Source organism: Fistularia commersonii, chromosome 10 (genome assembly GCF_037954325.1).
Source record: "Fistularia commersonii isolate RoL2024-O1a breed Wild chromosome 10, RoL_Fcom_v1.0, whole genome shotgun sequence".
Taxonomy (NCBI): domain Eukaryota; kingdom Metazoa; phylum Chordata; class Actinopteri; order Syngnathiformes; family Fistulariidae; genus Fistularia; species Fistularia commersonii.
This window is the reverse complement of record NC_141293.1, coordinates 4,421,269-4,442,620: the sequence shown is the minus strand read 5'-3', so window position 1 is coordinate 4,442,620 and position 21,352 is coordinate 4,421,269. Positions and strand designations below refer to the sequence as shown.

Below are 21,352 nucleotides of genomic sequence, written 5' to 3'. Positions count from 1 at the left end.
TCTGGGTGAAGTTGTCGGTGAAGGAGGGATCATCCTGTTCTCTCCCGTCTCCTGCACTGAGTCCGCAGGACTCTTCAGGACGTTGCTGGCCTTCTTCAGCAGTTCCGGCCTCTGCATTCCCTATCACCATCAGAGAGTGTCTGCAGGTGGCAGTTGTTTGGCCTATCTTCCTTCGCTTATACCAAATCAGGTCATGGGGGCATTAGGCGGAGCAGTGAGACTCAGACTTCCCTTTCTCTAGCCACATGGTCCAGCTCTGGGGGGATCTCAAGGTGTTCCCGGGCCAGCCTAGAGACATAGTCTCTCCAGTGTCTCCTGGGTCTTCCCCATGGTCTCCTCCCAGATGGGCGGAATCCCCAGGATACCTCCGTCCGTAATCTCGTTCTTTCACTACCCACCGTTGGTGACCATAGGTGAGGGTAAGAACGTACATGGACCGGTAAATCGTGAGCTTCGCCTTCTGGCTCAGCTCCCTCTTGACCACGACAGACCGATACAGATTGCACATCACTGCAGACGCTGCACCGATCCACCTCTCCATCTCTCGCTCCATCCTTCCCTCACTCGTGCACAAGACCCCGAGATACAGGAACTCCTCCACTTGGGGAAGGACCTCTTCCCAGACCCGGAGTGGGCACTCCACGCCGTTTCCGGTTGAGCACCATGGTCTCGGATTTGGAGGTGCCGACCCTCATCTCCCGGCTTCTAACCATTGCAGTAAGAGCTTGAGATCACGGCCTGATGAAGGTAACAGAACCACATTATCTGCAAAAAAGCAAAGACTCGATCCTGCAGCCACCAAACTGGATCCCCTCGACGCACTGGCTGCGCCTAGAAATGCTGTCCAGAAAAGTTATGAACAGAATCGGTGACAAAGGGCAGCCCTGGTGGAGTCCAACTCCCCAACTCTCTATATATAAATGAAAAAAATAAATATAAACAAGCAAGAGGCCGCGTGTGGAGAGGATTAGAGGTCCGGGAGATTGACAATTACAAAGCTTCCGATGCCCGGTGTGTGACCACTCCTGGGTTAATCCTCTTAAGTGTCCGAATTGTCAGTGTGTTGTGCGACAAAGAAAAAGGAGAATAGAATCACTAAAGGGGAGGTGAACGGTATATCTGCTGGATGAACGTGATTAGAGGAGGATTGGTCGGGGGAGACAAGGACGAGACGATTCGTTTCATCGGAGGATTGGGGCCTGGATTAAGGAAAGGAAGAAAAGAAGAGGAAAGACGGTTTGAGAGAAATCCATGGTATCGATCTGGTTTTCCCAAAGAACAACGAGGAGAATTGGAAAGAATAATAAATGGGTTCATGCGGACTGGCTGACCTTTGACTGGCAGCCTCGGTTAGGATTCGCCACGTTTGGATTGGCTCAGGTGGGGTCAGCGCGACATGAAAGGGAAGGCGCAGAGGGATCGAGCGGCGGGCCGGCACAGCACGACCCCGCCGCTGTGTGTCAAAGGTCAACAACCTCAACAAAGTGTTGCAAATTCTGTTTCAAGCGCGGCCTCCGATGGGGAGGACTTTCATCTGGATCCTTTGGGGGGGGGGGGGGCGGCAAGGACACCGGCTCTTTCATGGTGGCCCTTCGTTTGGGAAAATTCTCCGGCACAAGTTGGAAGAAAAAAAAAAAATCTAGTCATTAAGATTAAAAAGGCGATTTTGTAACATTTTGCCCTGGACTCATGTGATGGCCATTGGCCAATAATGTGCCAGAAAAAGGTCAGTTTAACAGAATAATTTCTCTGGATCCTCCTCTCTCACAATACCTAACTTCATATCCTCTCTCACTATGTCCATAAATCTTCTCCTTGGTGATCCTCTAGACCAGAGGTGTCGAACCTATGGCCCGCAGGCCAGTGCCGGCCCATCGGGGGTGGAATAAATCTACAATTCGAAAAAATACATTAAAATCATGCACTATTTCTTTCGAATAAAAATGCAGTTCCTATATTGTTGGCTGGGGTTGCACTGCTTTAGTCAGTGTGAGCAACAAGGCGCAACATTACCTGACTCAGAACTTACAGCAGGTGGCAGCAACGCGGCTTCCCGGATCTGTAACTTGCATTTTGTCTTATTGTTAGAAACGTACCTGCTTTTCCGTTGGCCCTGACACGCTCATCAGCGAGATGTTGTCAAGTGACATCAAGTGTAGGCTATTCTAAGAAAAATGGACCACTTCTTATTTGTTCGATGAGGTTAATAAGAAACCTGTATGCTTGGTGTGGATGCAAAAGTTTAGGTGCCGCTATGAGACCCGCCATAGCGAAAAATACAACAAAATGCACGGAAAACTGAAAAGACTGAACTCTGGTTGTTTGCCATGTGTTATTTTTAAAGGAAACGTTCATTACACATTAAGATTTTTATGATTTACCTGATCTCCTTTACACTAAAACAAAAAATTTGGACTTAGCGTTACTTCTAGGTAAATACGCTGTGATTTTACTGCTCCCTTGACAACAAATTAGGCAGTATTCGGTCCACAGACCAAAATCGGTTTGACACCCCTGCTCTAAACCTCCAATTCCAGCATTCGTCTACCGATGTATTCGCAATCCCTCCTCTGAACATGACCCAAACACCTCAGTCTAGCATCTCTGATCTTCTCTCCAAAACACCTAACATGTGCTGCCCCTCTGATGGACTCAATCCTGATCCTATCTGTCCTCGCCACTCCCAAAGAGAAGCTCGACATCTTCATCTCTGCGACCTCGAGCTCTGTCTCCTCTCTTTTGGTATTTGTCACTGTTTGTAGACCTTACAACATCGCCGGTCTTGGGCGCCTTTCCTTTCATGATGATCCATCTCTAAATGAAAAGCTGATTTCCTTTTTAGCCAAATCTAATCGTGTCAAATTGTGTCATTTAAGCCAAAGTAACCATGTGAATGTTAACATTATCCACGCCGTCGCTTTGGCCCGTACACACGGACAAATCTATCTACTTTCCAAAAGCCCCCATGGGGAAATTATGGTCATTTTACACTTGTTTTTCACAAATGGAAATGTGATCGAGTGTTTTTCGGGAGGAGGGCGGAGTGAAACGCACCTCATATCTCTTTGGATCACCAGCCGGACGAGTTCCCAGGGATTAATATTTGCTGTACTCATCGGGCAACGGCAAATGAGTCACACATAATCACGGTTTCCTCGACGATACACACATTAAATCAGGTATTTCGCTCTCTGTTCTTGTCAAAATCTTGTCATGGCAACCAGACTTGAAATTCTTCACTTGAAGATGTTTCACCCCCTCATGCCAGAGGCTTCTTCACTTCTAATGACTTGAGGGGAGTTTCCCGATGTAACTGCCTGTGTTTTGGGCGGTTCTAGGTTGTGGTGGCTTGTTGTGTAAATGAAAGAGTTGATGTGCAGAAAGGTGGTTGTTATGCAAATGGGGTAGTTGTTTGTTGGGGACAACAGAACAAATTTTCTGGGATAACCTGGATTGGAACATGACAAGGTAAAGCCAGACAAAGGAGTGAAACCTGTTGGATCCCATGGAATGAGACTCATGTGGAAGTTACCAGGGGCTGGTTTTGGTGGTGAATCTTTCCTATTGGTTTGGAGTGTACAGAAGGTCCTGATTAGTCTTGGTATTGATCCCAGTATGGCATTATACGTTCTTGAAAGGTTGTGTCTGAAGCCCCCTCCTTTCTCTGGTTTGACTCCTCTCTGGAACTGTCTGTCTTCTCTGGCCAGAATACAGACATTGCTGCCTTCAAAAGACTGGTCCTTGCCCTTCAGGTCGAGGTGGACGACCTGTCCTGAAGTGGTGGATCTCCTTTCCTTTCTGTTGCGACAGTTTAAAATAAAATGTCCTCTTCGCCTGTCAAAATCCTATAAGCGTCGTGTCAGTGAGTTCCTCGGGTGCTTTGGGAATCACGATAATGGCATTTGGACAGTCACGAGAACGAGGTCGGCCCTGAGGCTCTCAATTCGTTTTGGACCCCGGGAAAGAAATGAAAATCTGAAAACAAATCTATTTCCTTGGGATCTCTTCAAAAACAAACTTACGCTTACACAATTTCAAGCAATGTGTGCCTTATAAATAACTTGGCGGGGATCCTGAGCCCAGTATCGTTGGGGAGCTGTCGAAATCTCTTTCTCGCCTGAATGGTGCAAAGTAAACCCCCGAAAATCTCCTGATTCAGAGATGGGACTCTGCAAATGTCACATTTCTAACGCTGACTCCACGCTATTTCTGTCAATCTGTCTATGATTTTAGCACATGAGCGCAACTCGACCGGAATCCATCTCCTCCTCCAAGGAAGGGAATTTGAAAAAAACATGACAAGACAAATAAATCCGGGTTTAAAACATGTATAGATGTATATTGGAAAAAAATTGTAATACAAATAGCGACATTTAAACAGCGTGTGCATCCTCTGCTGGCGCTTGTAAAAACAAACAAACAAAAACGTGAAAAAAAACTCACCAGGTCATTCATGTTGGCCTTGCTGGCGGGATGAATGTCTTCCAGGAACTCCAGCAGGTAGAAGGTGTAGCGGTCCATCAGGTGGACACCAATGGCCAGGTCCGGCTGGTGCTGCATTCAAGAAAAAAATGGAGTTTAATAACAGAGGGATGATATTTGGGACAGAATTGCTGCTAAGTAAAGTTAATAATAATGTGACAAGGCTAAACGTTTTGGCAGCGTGAAGCTCATTAGCCCCCCAAAAAGTCCATAAATTAGCCGCCTCGTTTAAGTGGCGGTGTTCAAGCATGTGAAAAAAGTAGCGGTTTTCAGTCCAGAAATTATAGTACCGTATTTTCCGCACTATCAGTCGCACCTGAAACCCTTTAATTTTCTCAAAAACCAACAGTGCACCTTATAATCCGATGCGCCTTACATATGGAGCAATATTGGTTAATTATGGCTACCATAGTCAGGGGGCGTCGCCGAAGTAGCAGCGGTAAAAACGGTAAAGGGGAATTCCAGTCCCAAAACACTTGTGTGTGTGTGTATAAAGACCCCAGAATGGCACCTTTCAAGACACGTGCTTTCAACACAGTTCAAACGCAAGGCGATCAGTCACGCAGTACAACATGGGAATAGAGCAATGAATTTAGAGGAAGTACTTCTTGGTGCTATCGTTATATGAAAAGTTTTGAACTGTGACAAATGGAGTTGGAAAAACATTATTTTTCAACGAAGGCGGCCCAAATACCAGTAAGAGCTACCGGTACATACGGTACCGTATTGTGAATGCACTTACTTGTTTGGAAGTGAACGGAGTTGTCAGAACGTTGGCTTGTACTCTATTAATGAAGTTTGACTGACTGACTTATCTGACTGTTTTGTTGACATTCCTTTAAACGCAGCTTCATCTAGTGGATGCATAACGTAACCCCAGCCACGACAGTAGTTTCTTTTTTATGCGCCTTAAAATGCAGTGCGCCTTATAAATGAAAGCAGTTTTAAAACAGGCCATTCATTGAAGGTGCGTCTTATAATCCAATGCGCCTTATAGTGCAGAAAATACATAAACACATTAAACAATAAAAACATATTTCCAACTGAACTTCTTATTGTTGTATTCTCGAACAAAAGTAAAATAAACTTCCAATGATAAAAAAAAAAACAATAGTATTATTATTATTTGGCATGTAATTGTTGAGCAGCTGGAATGTTACCAAGGAGAAGGAAAAAAAAATGAAGTGCGTTTGTGTTCTTGATGCCAAAAAACACTTGTAAAAAACAAACAGAAAAAAATGACATTATGCAATAACTTGTCAAATTGTTAACAAAAAAATCCCCACGGTTATGTAAGAACACCCACAATGTGATGAGATATTCTGTGAGTTTATTCAATGAGAATCCTCACACAATAAATAACGCATTCGCCCACATTGTGTAATACAGTATTTCAGACTTCAGGGATCGTTGCAAAACTTCCTCAAATCAGGCAGCCATTAACATCGCTTTCTCAGATTTAGGCTTTTAGCTTTTTGTTGGTCACAGCATTGTGGACTATTCAGTTTTCATTCATTTAACAACCACTGCAAAAACTAAAAACAGAGCAATATTTAAATGCTTATTCTGGATGGCCGACTGCAGCTCCGCTGTCAATCTCTACTACACGTACTTCCAGGTACTTCATGATGCTTTCATGAAAAATGAAAATGAGGAAATTTCATGATAATGGATTTACCATAATTTCCGGTTTATTGAGTGCATCGGAATATAAGCTGCACCAGCTAAAATATATGTGGGTACATATATAGATCACACTTGTCTATAAGCCGCAAATGTCCACATTCTAACATGAGATATTTACACTTCAACCTTCTTTTTACTTTTAATGAAACACATAGCGGTAAAATCCACAAATACGTACTGGAAATGCTTTTTTTTTCTGAACAGTGCTGATCGCTATCTTGGTTTTCCTCCTGCGCACTAAAACCTTCAAATTCGTCTTCTTCGGTGTCAGACTTGAACGGCCTAGGAAGTTCACGGTCATTCGATTGGTCCGATGTGAGGCTAAATGTTTTGACGGCGTGGAGCTTGTTAGCCCGAAAAAAAAAATCTATAAATTAACCGCATTGTTGTTTAAGCTGCAGTGTTCAAAGCGTGTGGGAAAAAAGTAGGGGCTTATAGTTCGGAAATTACGGTGAATAATTTCAGTTCAAAAATCTTAAAATCAAGAAGAACTTCGTAAAAGAAATCAAAAAAATATATATTCAAAAATGACAGGAAAACGATTTGAGGGAAGCTTTTGAGTAACTTCCTTAAAATCATCAAGAATGAACTAAAGCTCATGCAAAACAGATTTTTTTTTTTTCTAGAAACGCAAATGAATATAAAAAACAAAATATATAATAGCTACAATGGAAATAAAATGACCAAGAAATGTCAGGAAAATTACTGACAAGAAAACAATAGCAAGAATTTTCACCAAATAAGCGAGGAAAATAGTAAGCATGAAATTACCAGGCACATATAGGAAAAGTACAAAAAAGTATACATTTATACTATACTAAATTTATAGCAAGCATAAATTAGCCGCATCAGTGTTTAAAAGTAACAGCTTAACGTCCGTAAATGATGGTATACAACCTCAATGCAACAACTACACCACGGCATTCTTACCTTACTGTTGCAAAGTGTATTATCAAAACACGTTAGAAATATATAGTGTGAAATTTGCCTTTTCAGATGGCTGGTGTCCTTGTGTAAGGTCGGCGTCTTGCTGTTAATATAAATAGGCTTCTCAGTAGCCTGAATGCGTTTGTCTCTAGTTGTGTGTGCTTCTCATGTAGTGTGTGTTCTCGGTGGAGGTGAGTGCTCAGCAGCAACAGAAAACCATAGTAATACAGTGGACCCTTACTTTTCGGGGGAGTTACCTCCCAAGACCCATCACGAAAAGCGAATTGCCGCGAATTAGAGATGTGATCATTTTGATGGTATTTAGAGATAGATTAACCCTCGACGAACCTCACTCAACCCTTTACAAACCTCCCGCAAACTGTTATCAACACACCATCGACTGTATTATGCTTCCTACACACTTATACGGTACACTAAACGCTTTTGCTGGGGCGTTTAGGAGGCTTCGTAGAGCGTGGGGTATCGCAAAAAAATTATAGACACTTTCACAGACTAAATGGCACAAAGTAGACAGTATTCATGCTTACGCAAACAGCAGCGAAGTGGACCAGGACATTGTATGCTAGCCCACCAAAAAGGAGAGAAGCTGCTTTTCTCCATGAACCAATCAAAATGAGGAACGGAACGACATCAGCCAATCGTATGCCATGTACAGACCTACTTAGCCAATGTTATTCCGGATGAGATCTTGCATGGGTAAAATGGTAGGAATGAAAGTTCGCAATGTTGGGTATCTTTGTTTAGTAAAGGAGATCTTGTGATTTATTTATTTTAATAAAATTAATTTTAGTTTAATTCTACTATATTTTTTACTGTTTTTTTTCTTCTTGGGCTAGAATATGGCTGTTTCATCACGAAAAGACATTTCAAATACCACAAAAAAAAAAAAAAAAAATACATTGGGTTTTTTTCCAAAAAAAAAAATCTGCAAAGTAGCGAGGGTCTACTGTATTCCAAACTGTTCATATCGCTGGCTGGAGAACCCACTCCTGATTCGTTTGGGATTATTACAGAACACCAGTGTTGTGATTTAAGTATTGTGATTTTTTTGCACATGTTGATCAGGAATAGCTATAGATGAACCAATGAGGACCTTCGTATGGATAAAATTTGATCGGTTAGAGGGACCGTGGTATTCGGTTTGGTTCAAACACACCCCACCCCCAACCTGTTGTTGTCCATTCTTATCCTTGATAATGCTGTTGTTCACTCTGCTATCTATTTGTGGATGTCTTTTGCTATCTTCTAATTGTCTATCGATTTATATTCATATTTATTGACACTATAACTGTTATGCTGCTGTGAAAAGTATTTCCCCACTTTATTAGGGATCAATAAAGTTTGTCTTATAGGGAAGGTGGTGAGAGTTGGAGACAAATGAAAGTCCCCTGAAAGCTAAGACGAGGAAATATGACGAAGTGTACGCAGTGCTTGGCTTCACTGTGACTACGGTGGGAGATGAGGAGAGACCGGTGTGTTTACTGTGTCTAAAAATGTTGTCAGCAAACAGCATGAAGCCAAATAAATGAAGGCGTAACCTAAAGACACGACACCCCTATTAGGCTGATAAGTCGCTTGAGTTTTTTCAGCCAAAATGTGCCGAATATTGCCAACAATCATCCCGCTTTATGAAAGCTACTTCAGTAAACCAGCCAACATAAAGTTGTTCTTTGTTGCTTCTATATTTCTTTCTTTTTTTCTTCAATGTTAGTAAGGATACAATGTTATGCACGGGTGTACATAGAACATTTTTTTTAGACAAATTATAATATTCATAGTTGCAGTTTAATGGTGTTCCTATCCTTGTTGTCGTCGTTTTGGTTGTCTATTTTCACCCTCGCTGTCCCCCCCATTCTCTTTTCCATTCTTATCCTTGATGATGTTGTTGTTGTTCACTCTGCTGTCTCTTCATTTGTTCTCTTTTGTTGTCTGCTAATTGTCTCTCTCTTTATATTTATATTCATATTTATTGATACGATAACTGTTGCACTGCAATAAAGTTTATCTTATCCGATCACATAAATGGTTTCGGCAGAACGGTGAACTCACCGACAGAGAGTCCTCGCCGACTTGACTGCTGGCCAAAGCCATGAGGTTTGGCGAGTAGAACCTCTCATACATGGATGCCCCCTGACAAGTGTCAATTATGAAGAGCAGCTCGTTGTACCTGCCAGCGCACACACACACACAAACACACACACACACACACACAAAGTACAGGATCATACGGCACCTCATATGAAATTGATGAGAATACACAGCTGGCGTAACACTTGACCAATTGTTCCGATAAAACCCGGCAATGTGCGCAACCTTCGAGCCATCTTTCATTTTCCAGTTGCTATGGCGACCAAGAAAAAACAACAGCCCCTTTCCAAGACGCCCACGCGCCATCTTTCTCTCTTGGATGGAGACTCAGCCTTCGCTCATGTCGTTGGTTCATGGAGGATCGGACGACGGCGCCGGCATTTGCCCGCTGTCGCTGGCAATTATCGTTTCGTTATCAAAGCTGGCGTCACTCAGCTTTTATTCGGCGGCTGGGATGTCGATTTGGATGACAATAGACGTGGTGGTTGCTCATTTAGAGGCATCTGAAACTCTGATCCTTGGCTGAAAAGTCCCCCGTCTCGCTGCAACAGGGATGTCAAACTCATTTTCACTAACAGTATGAATGTAACTAACGTAACTACTCTTTAATGTTAAATAACAGTCAATTTATCACTCATTTCAATCCAAAATGTTACACATGCATTTGCATAGATGTAAAAAAAAATATATATATGTATTTGCTAGTTGCTTCACTACAAAGCTAGCCTTCACTGCTGCAGAGTTTTTGATGCGGCTTTCATGAACACATTCTGCTGCCATCGTAGATTTTAAATCTTGGACAATTTGTTGTTTTTCTGGCACTTGGGCATAGTTAGCTCTGTGTTTGGTGTCAAAATGCCGCCGCAGATTGTACTCTTTGACAACAGACACAAAAGACGTACCGTTTTTTCTCCCTTAAGCACAAACATGTAATGGGCTTCACATCTTTCTTGAAACAGCTTTCCAACTTTTCCAGAATCAACTTTTCTCTTCCAGGACATTCAGGGATCATTTGTATTTCTCAATTCCACTTGTTGAAAACCGCATTGATGGGAACATACTGCGATCTAACGGCGGGATGTTGTTACTTTGCGGGTAACATGATAGGCATGAATTGTGCGAAATGTAGTTTATGGTAAATGAACACGTTTGACTTATTCATTTCGAGACAATCAGACCTTTTAAGACATTTTCATGTCAATTTTTTTGTCAATACTGCCAATCGCTCACACATTGCATTGTAATACCATTACTCTAAAACCTACGGTGCGAAAGTACAAAAAAATTATGTATAATTTGTCACAGAAAACAGCAAACAATGACAAGTTGTTCTCTGTGACAAATTATTTACAATAATTGAAATTACATAACAAATGAAAGTCCCAGATTTGAAACAGCACACAAAGGGAAACCTTTTTATGTATGAAAAAAATAATAATTTAGGAGATTAAAGTGGGAAAACTATAAGAGAAAAATGAAATGGAGAGGAGTGGGGGAAAAAAAAACCTTTTGATGACGGAGGGGCTGATGATACTGAGCCCAGATTGGGATGACATTATCAGCTCATTGCTAAATCCCACTAGAGAAAGAGTGTAATCCAGATTGGGCATTCCGCTACAACACCCACACAAGAGCCATTAGCAGAAAAAAATAAAGATACATATCTTATTTTCCCCCGCTCTATGTTAATCACAGACATTTTTGAGGATAACTTCGAAATTTCTCACTATTTGCATTGTGTTTACTATAGCTAATCTAGTTCAGCTTTATTCTTATTATTTATTTGTCCCCTTCTAGATTGGTATTTTAGTCAATATCATTGTTTCTCAAATAGTGGGTACAATCCCAGGGGGAACATGCTTATGGTGTAGGTGTTTTTTGCAGCAAGCATGTGCACGCACAGCACAGAGCAGGAAATATGAAGTGCAGTGAACAAACCCTCAAGAGACAACCATAGAAAAATATTTAACAGGGATGATAAGAAAGATGGTGAGAGACGAAGATAATGAAACAAGCGAAAGCTAAGACAAGGAAATATGATGAAGCGTATGTAGCGCTTAGCTTCGCAGACCGGTGTGTTTGCTGTGTCTAAAAATGTTGCAGCGGACAGCATGAAACTAAGTAAATGAAGGCGTCACCTAAAGACATGACACCACTATTACGCTGATAAGCCATTTGAGGTTTTCCGGCGGAAACGTGCTGAATATTACCAACAATCACCCCCCATAAAGTTTTTGCAAGTTGATCTATATTTCTCTTTTCTTTTCTTCAATGTTAACAAGGAAACCATGTTGTGCAGAGGTGTACATAGAACAATTTTATAGACAAATGATACTACCTGGGAGGGGCTTATCAGAAAATAATTGAGAAGCACTGGTCTATACAAACGTCAGGAGGCAAAGTTGAAGAAATCAAATAACACAAATCTCTATCTGTAACAGTTGGCAATTAAATCGTGAAAAAATATCAACAACGGAAGTGATCGCTGATCAATTGATCACTGTTCCTGCTTCTGATCGTGAGCTGTGGTGAACGGCACGGAGTCTCCAAACCAAAAACCCTCTGACTTCCGTTTGCCGTCCGGCAATTTTGGGGTTAAAAAACGAGGGAGGGGAAAACAAAAGCTGCTCTGCATCCTCTGAAGAACAATCATCCCATTACTTTTGAGGATTCTTTGGTTCCTTGGAGCTTTAATTAAACGGGATGACACAAATCATGCATTTTGCTCAAGCGCTGCCTTTTTTTTCCCCCTCTTTTTTTCTATAATTTTCTCTCTTTTCAGGGAGTAATTACAGAGATATCACTGTTGGCGTGCATAGGGGAGCAACCGCCTTATCTTTGTGCCATTTTCCATTTTTTACTTACCGTCTTTTCTGCCACATTTGCTCAAAAGCGTCGGCCAGCTCCACGTTGCTGATCTCCTCGGAGTCCTGGAACTTCAGGAAGCCGTTTCCTCCGTGGCCTGTTAATCACAAGCATTTTCAATTATTCATTTTTCTTTCCTCTCCTGATGCATTATGCAAAAATAAAACACGGAATGCTAAATAACATAAAATATATGAGGGAGTGTCAGCAGAAGGTGTGCGTGCTTGCATGAGCACACTATCCAGCTCATTAAAACCAGAGTAAGGATTGCTGCGAGATTCAAATACAGATTTAGTCAATTACAGTCATTTCCAGACTATCAGCCCCTACTTTTTTCCACACGCTTTGATCACTGCGACTTAAACAACGATGCGGCTAATTTATTGATTTTTTTGGCGCTAATGAGCTTCATGCCGCCAAAACATTTAGCCTCGTCACATCGGGCCAATTAAATGACCGTGAAATTCTGAGGCCGTTCAATTCCGACACCGAAGACGACAACTTTAAGTGGGAATAGAAAATGGATGGATGAATGATCTAGAATTTGTACTTTTTTTTTGTACTTTTCCAATATGTGCCAAGTAATTTCACGCTTACTATTTTCCTAGCTTTCTATTTATTGTATTTTTGTATTTTCTTCCAGCAGAAAATTGATGGATGGTTCGACTTTTTTACGAATTTGTAGATGTTACTTTTCCCATACATGCCTGTGTCTTTATTGTAAGACAATCAGGCCTTTTAAGACCTTTGTAGTAAACCTTTTAAAAAGGTTTTGAGACGTTGAGTTTGACACATGTGAATTAAAAGTTTTGAAAAAATGTTTCAGTTTAATATCTCATGTTACAACATGGACACACGCAACTAATACACAAGTGCAGCCATGAACACACGTTTTTATTTAGCTATTTTTAGCCGGTGCAGCTAATATCCAGGTGCGCTCGATAGCCTGGAAATTACAGTAACTAAATTTGTCCGTCTTACTGACACGGTGAAAGTTGGGGGCTTATTTTTCCTTTGGAGCACTGTTTTAGCCAAAAGGATAAAAAAAATGTTAAAAAAAGCCTGTACACCTGCATGTAATCCTTTTCCATTCATGATCTATGAGAAGTTGATTATTTTTTTCCATGTATGGGGTTAGAACGTAATAGCCGGACAAAATGAAGGAAAAAAAATAAATAAATGAAAAAATAAAATAAAATTGTAGTTCTGACAGTGTCTGATAATGTCCTCATGTGCGCATGTGGGGAGCTTTGGAAGAAAATAACAAAATGAACAGCAGCCAGGTGAAACAGTTTGACGCTTCCTGATTTTAAAACGCTTTTGTTGTCGCTAAAAAAAAAAAAAAAAAGATTGAAATTTTATCACAAATACAAATACTTTTCCAGCTCTGAGAGGAGTAAATGTACTCAAAAAACATATGGTGGTCTGCCTTTTGCTCACGAAGAACGGCGTTTACGTTGTCTTGCAAGAAGTATCGTGGCAAAAACACGTTTACGTTCTCCTTTGGCTCCACCTACTTACCTGTCAGGTAGATGAGGATGTTGCTGCGGTCATCGGACAGGAGACGCTTGGAGCGCGGCGTGCTGGGCGGCAGCCTTCCCGTCAGAACTCTCAGGAAGTTCTCCACCGTCACCTGGGCAGGATAGGCTTAGTTACAGCGGCATGCCCGGTCAGGAAGCGAAAGGCGAGCGCGATAAAATTGAGATTAACAAACTCCTGATTAGGCTTTGTTGAATCAAATGTCAGATGCACGGCTAAAGTAAATACAGCCAGGGTGTGCCTTGTGAATTTTAGGTTTACTCCAACACTTGCGAGCAGTATTGTCCAGCAGCTTAACAAGGATGTTGACGCAGAATGAACAATTTCAGCCGAGGCCAGAATGTTTTTCCCCAAATATTCAGCCTCCAAATTCCCATTCCCAATACAGTAGTAGTGCAGCTTCATTTATTTTTTCTGTGCTTAGAATAGAATAGAATATTCCTTTAATCGTCCCACGGTGCAAGAAAAGCTATGAAAACTAGAACTTTGTGGATTTGTTTTTGGAATTATTTTCTAACTTTTTATCATTCTTTAGCATTTTGCGGGATTTGAATTTTTTTTCATGATGAAATAGCCATATTCTAGCCTGATAGAAAAAAAATATACATATATACATATATGAAAAAAATATGTAAAATATACAAAAAACTTAGTAAAATGAATGTTAAAAAATAAACAAAATACGAAATCGCCCTTGCTAAACAAAGATACCCAGCATCGCGAACTCTCGCTCTGATCATTGTACCCACGCAAGATCCACGCAGAATAACAACACGCTCTACGATGCCTCAAAAACACCAAGCATCTGCCTAAAAGTCTGGTTTAGAATCCATCTTCCCGCTACGCTATTGCTGAAAAGTTAAACCTTCTCGATGTGTTAAAGGAAGGCATAAGTTATGCTGAAGTTGGCCGCCATGACAGCATTAAGAAATCATTTCTATAACCTAACATTTAATATGATTTTATATTAACTCATTGACTGTACATTTTGTAATGTATTTCAATCTTTATTGTATGCAACAATTATTAAAAAGTGTTTATAGTGTACTGTATAAGAGTGTGGGAAGCATATAACAGTGGATGGTGGGTTAACAGTTTACGGGAGGTACGTCAAGGGTTGAGTGAGGTTTGTTGAGGGTTAAAATATCTGTAAATACCATCAAAATTATCATGTCTCTACTTCGCAGAAATTCACTTTTCACGGGGGGATCTTAGAACATAACTCCTGCAAAAAATGAGGTTTCACTGCATAAAAATAAGTAGGGTTTGTTTAAACAAGTTGCACCTAAACAATGTGACAATATATAAACAGTCTAACCACTGAAATAAACAAGTTTATTTCTTACATTTTCCTTAGATCATGTATATTCTCTGCTACTTTATAATGACTTCTTTTATGATACACCTGATCCATATCCCTCATTACTGTGAAACTAGTGATTTTTCACGAGCTTAGTAAATTTAGAATTATCAAAATATTTCAGAAAACTATTCAAAATGTCTACACACCAGACGATGTGGAGAAGAAAAAAAAAAAAACAAAACAACGATGACAATGATTTTTTGCCACCTTTGCCGCCCTCCATTTCATTCGGCAGAGCAAATATTCTAAACGTACGGTGAGATAAAGCCGGCAGGCCTCCTCGCTGTTAGTCCTACATTGGGGGATAAATATCAGGTCATTTACTTTCCGAACATCAGACGACGAGTGTGGAAACATGCTCGTTCCAGCCATGTGGAATAATATAAATCGGGTTATATCGTGCCCTGTTGGCCGAGATGTAGGTATTTATCCAGACTATAAAAACACATCGAGCCCACCTCGTATCCCCGGTAGTCCACCTCCACGTCATCACCGTAGACGTTCAGCTCCATGTTCTTGTGGCTGAACACGGTGGCAGGCTTTGGGTTTCTATGGTTACAGGCCATGTCATCAGCCAGCATGAGGACGATGTGGCTAGAAAATTAAAACCAGTAGAGTAAAACGTGCAGCCACACCACAGCAGTCCACGTCTGGATATTGGAAGTGACAACAGTAATCGTGACTTTCAATTTTTAAAAACAAATACATGGCATGATTTCACATTGAGAAAATATTTGATAAATCACCAATAATCTTTTTCTCTGATCTTTTCCCTTGAGGTGTCACCACAGCGAAATCAAACTTCTCCATCTAACCCTATTCTCTGTATCCACCTCCCTCACACCAACTAACTTCATATCCTCTCTCACTACGTCCATAAATCTTCTCTTTGGTACAATTCCACCATCTGTCTACCAATACAGGACTGTCTCAGAAAATTAGAATATTGTGATAAAGTTCTTTATCTTCTGTAATGCAATTAAAAAAAAATATATTACTTATTCATGATATTCTAATATTTTGAGATAGGATTTTTGAGTTTTCTTAAGGTGTAAGCCATAATCAGCAATATTAAAATCATAAATGGCTTGCAATACTTCAGTTGATTTGTAATGAATCCAGAATGTATGACTTTTTTTTTTTGTTTAATTGCATTACTGAAGATAAAGAACTTTATCACAATATCTAATTTTCTGAGACAGTCCTGTATATCCACTATCCCTCCTGTGTACATGACCAAGCCATCTCAGTCTGGCTTCTCTGACCTTCTCTCCAAAATATCTTGAATGTGCAAATGCAAAACATATTTATGACAAAGTTAAACAAAAAGGTTTTGTAATTTAAACAAGATTTTGGACACAACTTGTAGACAGTTATTTGTTTTTTAAATTAAAAAAATGAATCAAAACATCACCGTGGAAACCTTCTCCTTTGAGCTTTTCCCTTCAGGAGTCACCACAGCGAATCCTATTCTCTGTATCCTCCTCTCTCACACCAACTCACTTCATATCTTCTCTCACTACTGTCATGTCCACCTGTCCTTTCATTTTGGCTGATAGTCTTCAGTTGTATTTTTGTATTTCACGCCCAACACATTTCTCCACCCAGTCCAACCTGCCAGTTTCTCCTGCTCTTTGCCACACTCTCCATTGCTTTGGACTGCTGACCCTAAGTAGTTGAAATCCTCCAACTTCTTGATCTCCACCCCGTGTAGCCTCACCGTTCCACTCGATTCACACACATATTTCACCTTGCTGCGACTATCCCTCATTCCTCTCCTTCCCAGAGCATACCGCCACCTCAAGAGAACCTCGGCATCTTCATCTTTGCGACCTCCAGCGCTGCCTCCTGTCTTTTGGTCATTGTCACGGTTTCTAGACCAGGGGTGTCAAACATACGGCCCGCAGGCCAGAACCGGCCCGCACGAAGGTTTGATCAGGCCCGCAGAATAATTTGAAAGTGGAAAAAATGCATAAAAGACTAGGATTTGATTTTTTGTATTAAATGCAATTCGAGAATTCCCCGCTAGGGGGCGCGCTATTTTGGTCTGAGTGGCAGATAAGCTGAATCTCTGAGACAGACCAATCAGTAGACGTTATCAATGCGCCATCTGCTCCCTGTTCTCTACCTCCCCGCTACTCCCTCATTAGCCAAAATGTCATTATCAAAACAGAGAAAAGGAGATAAAGAGTGTGGAATCTTTATAGAAAAATGGACTATGTCCTATTTATTTACAAAGACGCATGGGAAACCTTTGTGCTTGATGTGTTTGCAACAAGTTTTGATATTTAAGGAATATAATACTCAGCGCCACTACAAGACTCATCACAGCGAAAAATATGACAGCTTGCAAAGACAACTGAGAAGAGATAAAATCAACCAATTGCTGGCAGGTCTGAGGAAACAGCGGTCCACTTCCACCGATACCCGAGAAATCAGTGACGAAGCGGTAAAAGCCAGCCACCTAATTGCTAGCAAGAATGTGCAATTTAATGTTAGTAAGCGGCTTCACTACAAAAGAGTATGGTGGAATTCTACTGTTCATGCAACTCCATACATTTTCAGAATGTAATGTATGTGTATGCATGTTTCACACGTTTACACATTTACAGGACAGGTGAATACTTTCTTCCTTACACATTTAATAGCACTCTCTTTTGTCTGTAAGGTGCAGACAGGGATTCAATTTAGATTTTTTATGCACATGTGTAGATGGTTGAAAAATCCCTTTCTTTAAAAGTCTCATTTAATCTTAAAGTGTATAACTATAGTTTTCAATACCAAATTGAAAACTTAAAGTTTTGTGCCTTTGTACGATCAGTGGGATCAGTTGCAATGCATCCATGTGAATGATAAAAGTAAATAACACATTTGCCTAAGGAAATATGAGATGTTTCACGAAATGTTTTATAAAAGGATTGCTCATTAAATTCCAAGATTTTCCTAATCTCCTTGTACTTCTTTACACCAAAACAGAGGAAAGACATGATGTTTTGGTTATTTATTGCTGAGTATGCTATCATTTTAATGGTCCACCCCACTTGACATCTACCTAGGCCATATGTGGCCCGCGATGAGAAATGAGTTTGACACCCCTGATCTAACCCTATTCTCTGTGTTCTCTCTCACACCAACTCACTTCATATCTTCTCTCACTACTGTTTTGTCAACCTTTCCTTTCATTCTGGCTGATAGTCTTCTATTTCATAGTAGCACTGACACTTTTCTCCACCCATTCCAACCTGCTTGAACCTATACCTATGTACTTAAAATCCTGCACCTCCAGTATCTGTACAAGATCTTGAAATGTACTTTTCAGATTTTCAAAAGCGTTAACCTGTTGATGTTTACCTGTCGGGGATGCCCAGGCGTTTGACGCTTCTGTAAACGGACAGCGTGTTGGCCACATGTCGGTAGTTGAACCAGAATCTGGATGTGCAAACCTGAAGTTCGAGCAGGCAAATTCGGAGAATCATGCTAGTCAGCAAATGGCATGTCGGTACTCCCGCAGCCCAGGTAACTCTTTTTCGCATGTAATTCAGTCACAAAGATGTATATTACTCACCAGTACGGCCCAGTTGTTGGTGTGACCGCTGCTGAAGAACTGCCCTGCGGTGTCCTGAGAAACAAAAAGGGAAGAAGTAACTCATCGAAGTTCATCATTAGGCATCATCAGGAGTGCAGGTGTTAAGCTAGCCGGTTAGCACGGAAGCTAACACGAATGACTACTTTGTAGACGTGCGACACAATATGACAAAAAACAAACAAGAGGGATGTGATATCATTCGCTTGTAAATCTTCACTCGCCTCGATGTTGACGCTGACAGAGGGATGAAATATGGTAAATAAGCCGAAAACTGTCAGTATTTTCATTTTGTATCAAATTAGCCGAGCGCATCCGGGAAGTTGTAGAGAGCGACCCCACCCGGTAATTACTTCCGGTAGTGATCTTTCAAAATAAAAGCACCACCGTGTTTCAGCTACATGACCTACATAACACCTGCAATGTACGAAGTAGGACATGCAAAAACATGCAAAAATAAGATGACATCGACAGGAATACGGAATAAATTATTCTAAAAAATAAAAAATATATATTTGGGGGAGGGATCACCGGTACCACTGATTCTATGCAAGAAACCAACGTGCTTTTATTTTGTAGCCGGAAATAGCCCTGCAAAGTTATTGTATATGTACGTGTGTGTGTGTGTGTGTGTGTGTGTGTGTGTGTGTGTGTGTGTGTGTGTGTGTGTGTGTGTGTGTGTGTGTGTGTGTGTTTTGAATAGGACACTGGTATATCTTATCCTATCTTATCTTATCCTCATTTATTTCTTTATATACAGTTCTATTTGTGATGAAGGATATAAAATGGGTCATATATGTACGTTGTGTTTTCCCTTCACTTCTTTCCCTTTAGGAGAATACATTGCTGCAAGAGATTCAAAGAAACATAAAATTTGAAAGGAAATGATTGATGAAATTCTATTAATTGTTTGTTTTAATTCAATTCTTAATTTCTTGATCCATCAGGATTGACAGTATCTGTTATCTAAGGTAGTTGTATGGGGGAGGATAGCAATTAAAGGATTCCTTCAAACATGAATTAGATTATGGAGAAAAAATGTAGAAAGTTAGTTCTATTTGTACGATATGCGACTCCATATGTGCCCTCCATGTTTTTGAGTGCGAAGCCAAAAGCATCACATCAAACTTGTGCTGCTGAAAACCAGAACGTGAAGATCCAGTATGCAACAACAAGAAGAAGAAATGATTTGGCTGAAGGGGGCTGTCAGAAGAAAGAAACCAGTAGAGCTTCAAGTGAACGTTCAAGTTCAACGATGCTTGAGCCAAACATACTGCCTGAGTTATATTTGGCCGCGTATTAACGCGTTGTGCACCAGCATTTCTTCTTCTTCTTCTTCTTCTTCTTCTTCTTCTTCTTCTTCTTCTTCTTCTTCTTCTTCTGCAGAGGTGAATTCCAGACATGGAGTCTGAAGGATGCGCAACACTAGAGATTATCAACATAAGATTTAAACATCTCCCCTGAAAATAGGAGGATACCTATTTTTATCCTTGTTGCTGTCATTCTAGTATCTATTTTTATGCTTGTTGTTGTCTTTGTCCTTTTAATTGTCTCCTGTTTATATTTATATTCATATTTATTGATGTTGCACTGCTGTGACAAACGAATTTCCCCTATGGGGTTCAATATAGAATTATCTTATCTTATCTTATCTTATCTTATCTTATCTTATCTTATCTTATCTTATCTTATCTTACGATGAACTTTCTTCACACAAGTAGAGTAGAGATACTTTATTGATCCCAAAGGAAATTAAGGTATCTAGCAGCATACACAAAATACACATTGCACAGATTAAACATATTCCACACATTTACATACATACAAAAAGTCTCTTAGCAGGAACTTAATAATAATAATAATAATAATAATAATAATGATAATGATAATAATAACAATAATAATAATAATAATAACAATAATAATAATAACAATCCAAAAAGGTAGGAAAAGGGTCCTGATAAGATGCATTGCAGTGATCCAAGCAGAATGAAGTGTCCTATAATGCAGTAGTTATATTCTTATATGTTATATGTATAACAATATGTATGTTATCTTATCTTAAAAAAGGTGTCTAACAGCATACACATAAGACACATTGCACAGATCAAACATATTGAATATATCTGCATACATACAAACAGTCACTTAGCAGGATAAAAAATACATAAATAATAACACTACTACTACTAATAATAATAATTATGATAATAAATCAACAAGGTAGGAAAAGTGTCCCGATAAAAGTAGAGTAGAATAGAATGTCCTGATAAAAAAAAAAATTCCAGTGTTATGGAGCCCTTGAGTGCTGTAATTATATGTTTATATGTATAACAATTTAAAAGTGTATGTTGACAGTCCTGTATAGACAATATGGCCAGATAGTCATTAAATATGTCTTTATGAGTGAGAATGAATGGCTGTGTGGCCCCCGGGATCCATCCACGGTGACCCCTGACCTCTCGCCCAATAAGCATCCTGCAGGATAAGCGCTTTAACATAAGATAATACTTTATTGACTCCCGAGGGGGAAATTTGTTCATCACAGCAGCGCAACAATAAAAATAAATATGAATTTAGATAAAAGATAGAATTAAAGCGACAAAGACAATAGCAAGGATAAAAATAGATCACCGAATTAAATAATGAATGACATATGAGAAAATGCTGAAAAAGAAATGCAGTGATAAGAAGAGAAAAATAAAGAATGTTATTTCTGTCTCTCAAGGTGTGTTTATGTATCCCACACAAAAAAGGTAGGGGGAACAAAAAGAGAGACCGATGGAGAAAGAGAGAGA

General features: G+C 40.1%; 1 protein-coding gene across 1 annotated transcript in view; it reads right to left on the bottom strand.

Moving 5' to 3' along the window:
• The window catches only part of pigk (phosphatidylinositol glycan anchor biosynthesis, class K), a 63,858-nt gene extending 44,947 nt beyond the window's left edge, over positions 1–18,911 (bottom strand). The window contains exons 1-8 of the mRNA XM_086153399.1: positions 18,779–18,911; positions 18,537–18,590; positions 18,323–18,414; positions 15,430–15,565; positions 13,591–13,702; positions 12,070–12,166; positions 9,166–9,283; positions 4,444–4,554 (exon numbers count right to left, since the gene is read on the bottom strand). Of these exons, the coding sequence (XP_086009525.1) occupies positions 4,444–4,554; positions 9,166–9,283; positions 12,070–12,166; positions 13,591–13,702; positions 15,430–15,565; positions 18,323–18,414; positions 18,537–18,590; positions 18,779–18,844 (786 nt within the window). The 5' untranslated portion in view covers positions 18,845–18,911. The remainder of the gene's footprint in view (positions 1–4,443; positions 4,555–9,165; positions 9,284–12,069; positions 12,167–13,590; positions 13,703–15,429; positions 15,566–18,322; positions 18,415–18,536; positions 18,591–18,778) is intronic.
• Positions 18,912–21,352: the final 2,441 nt, after the last annotated feature.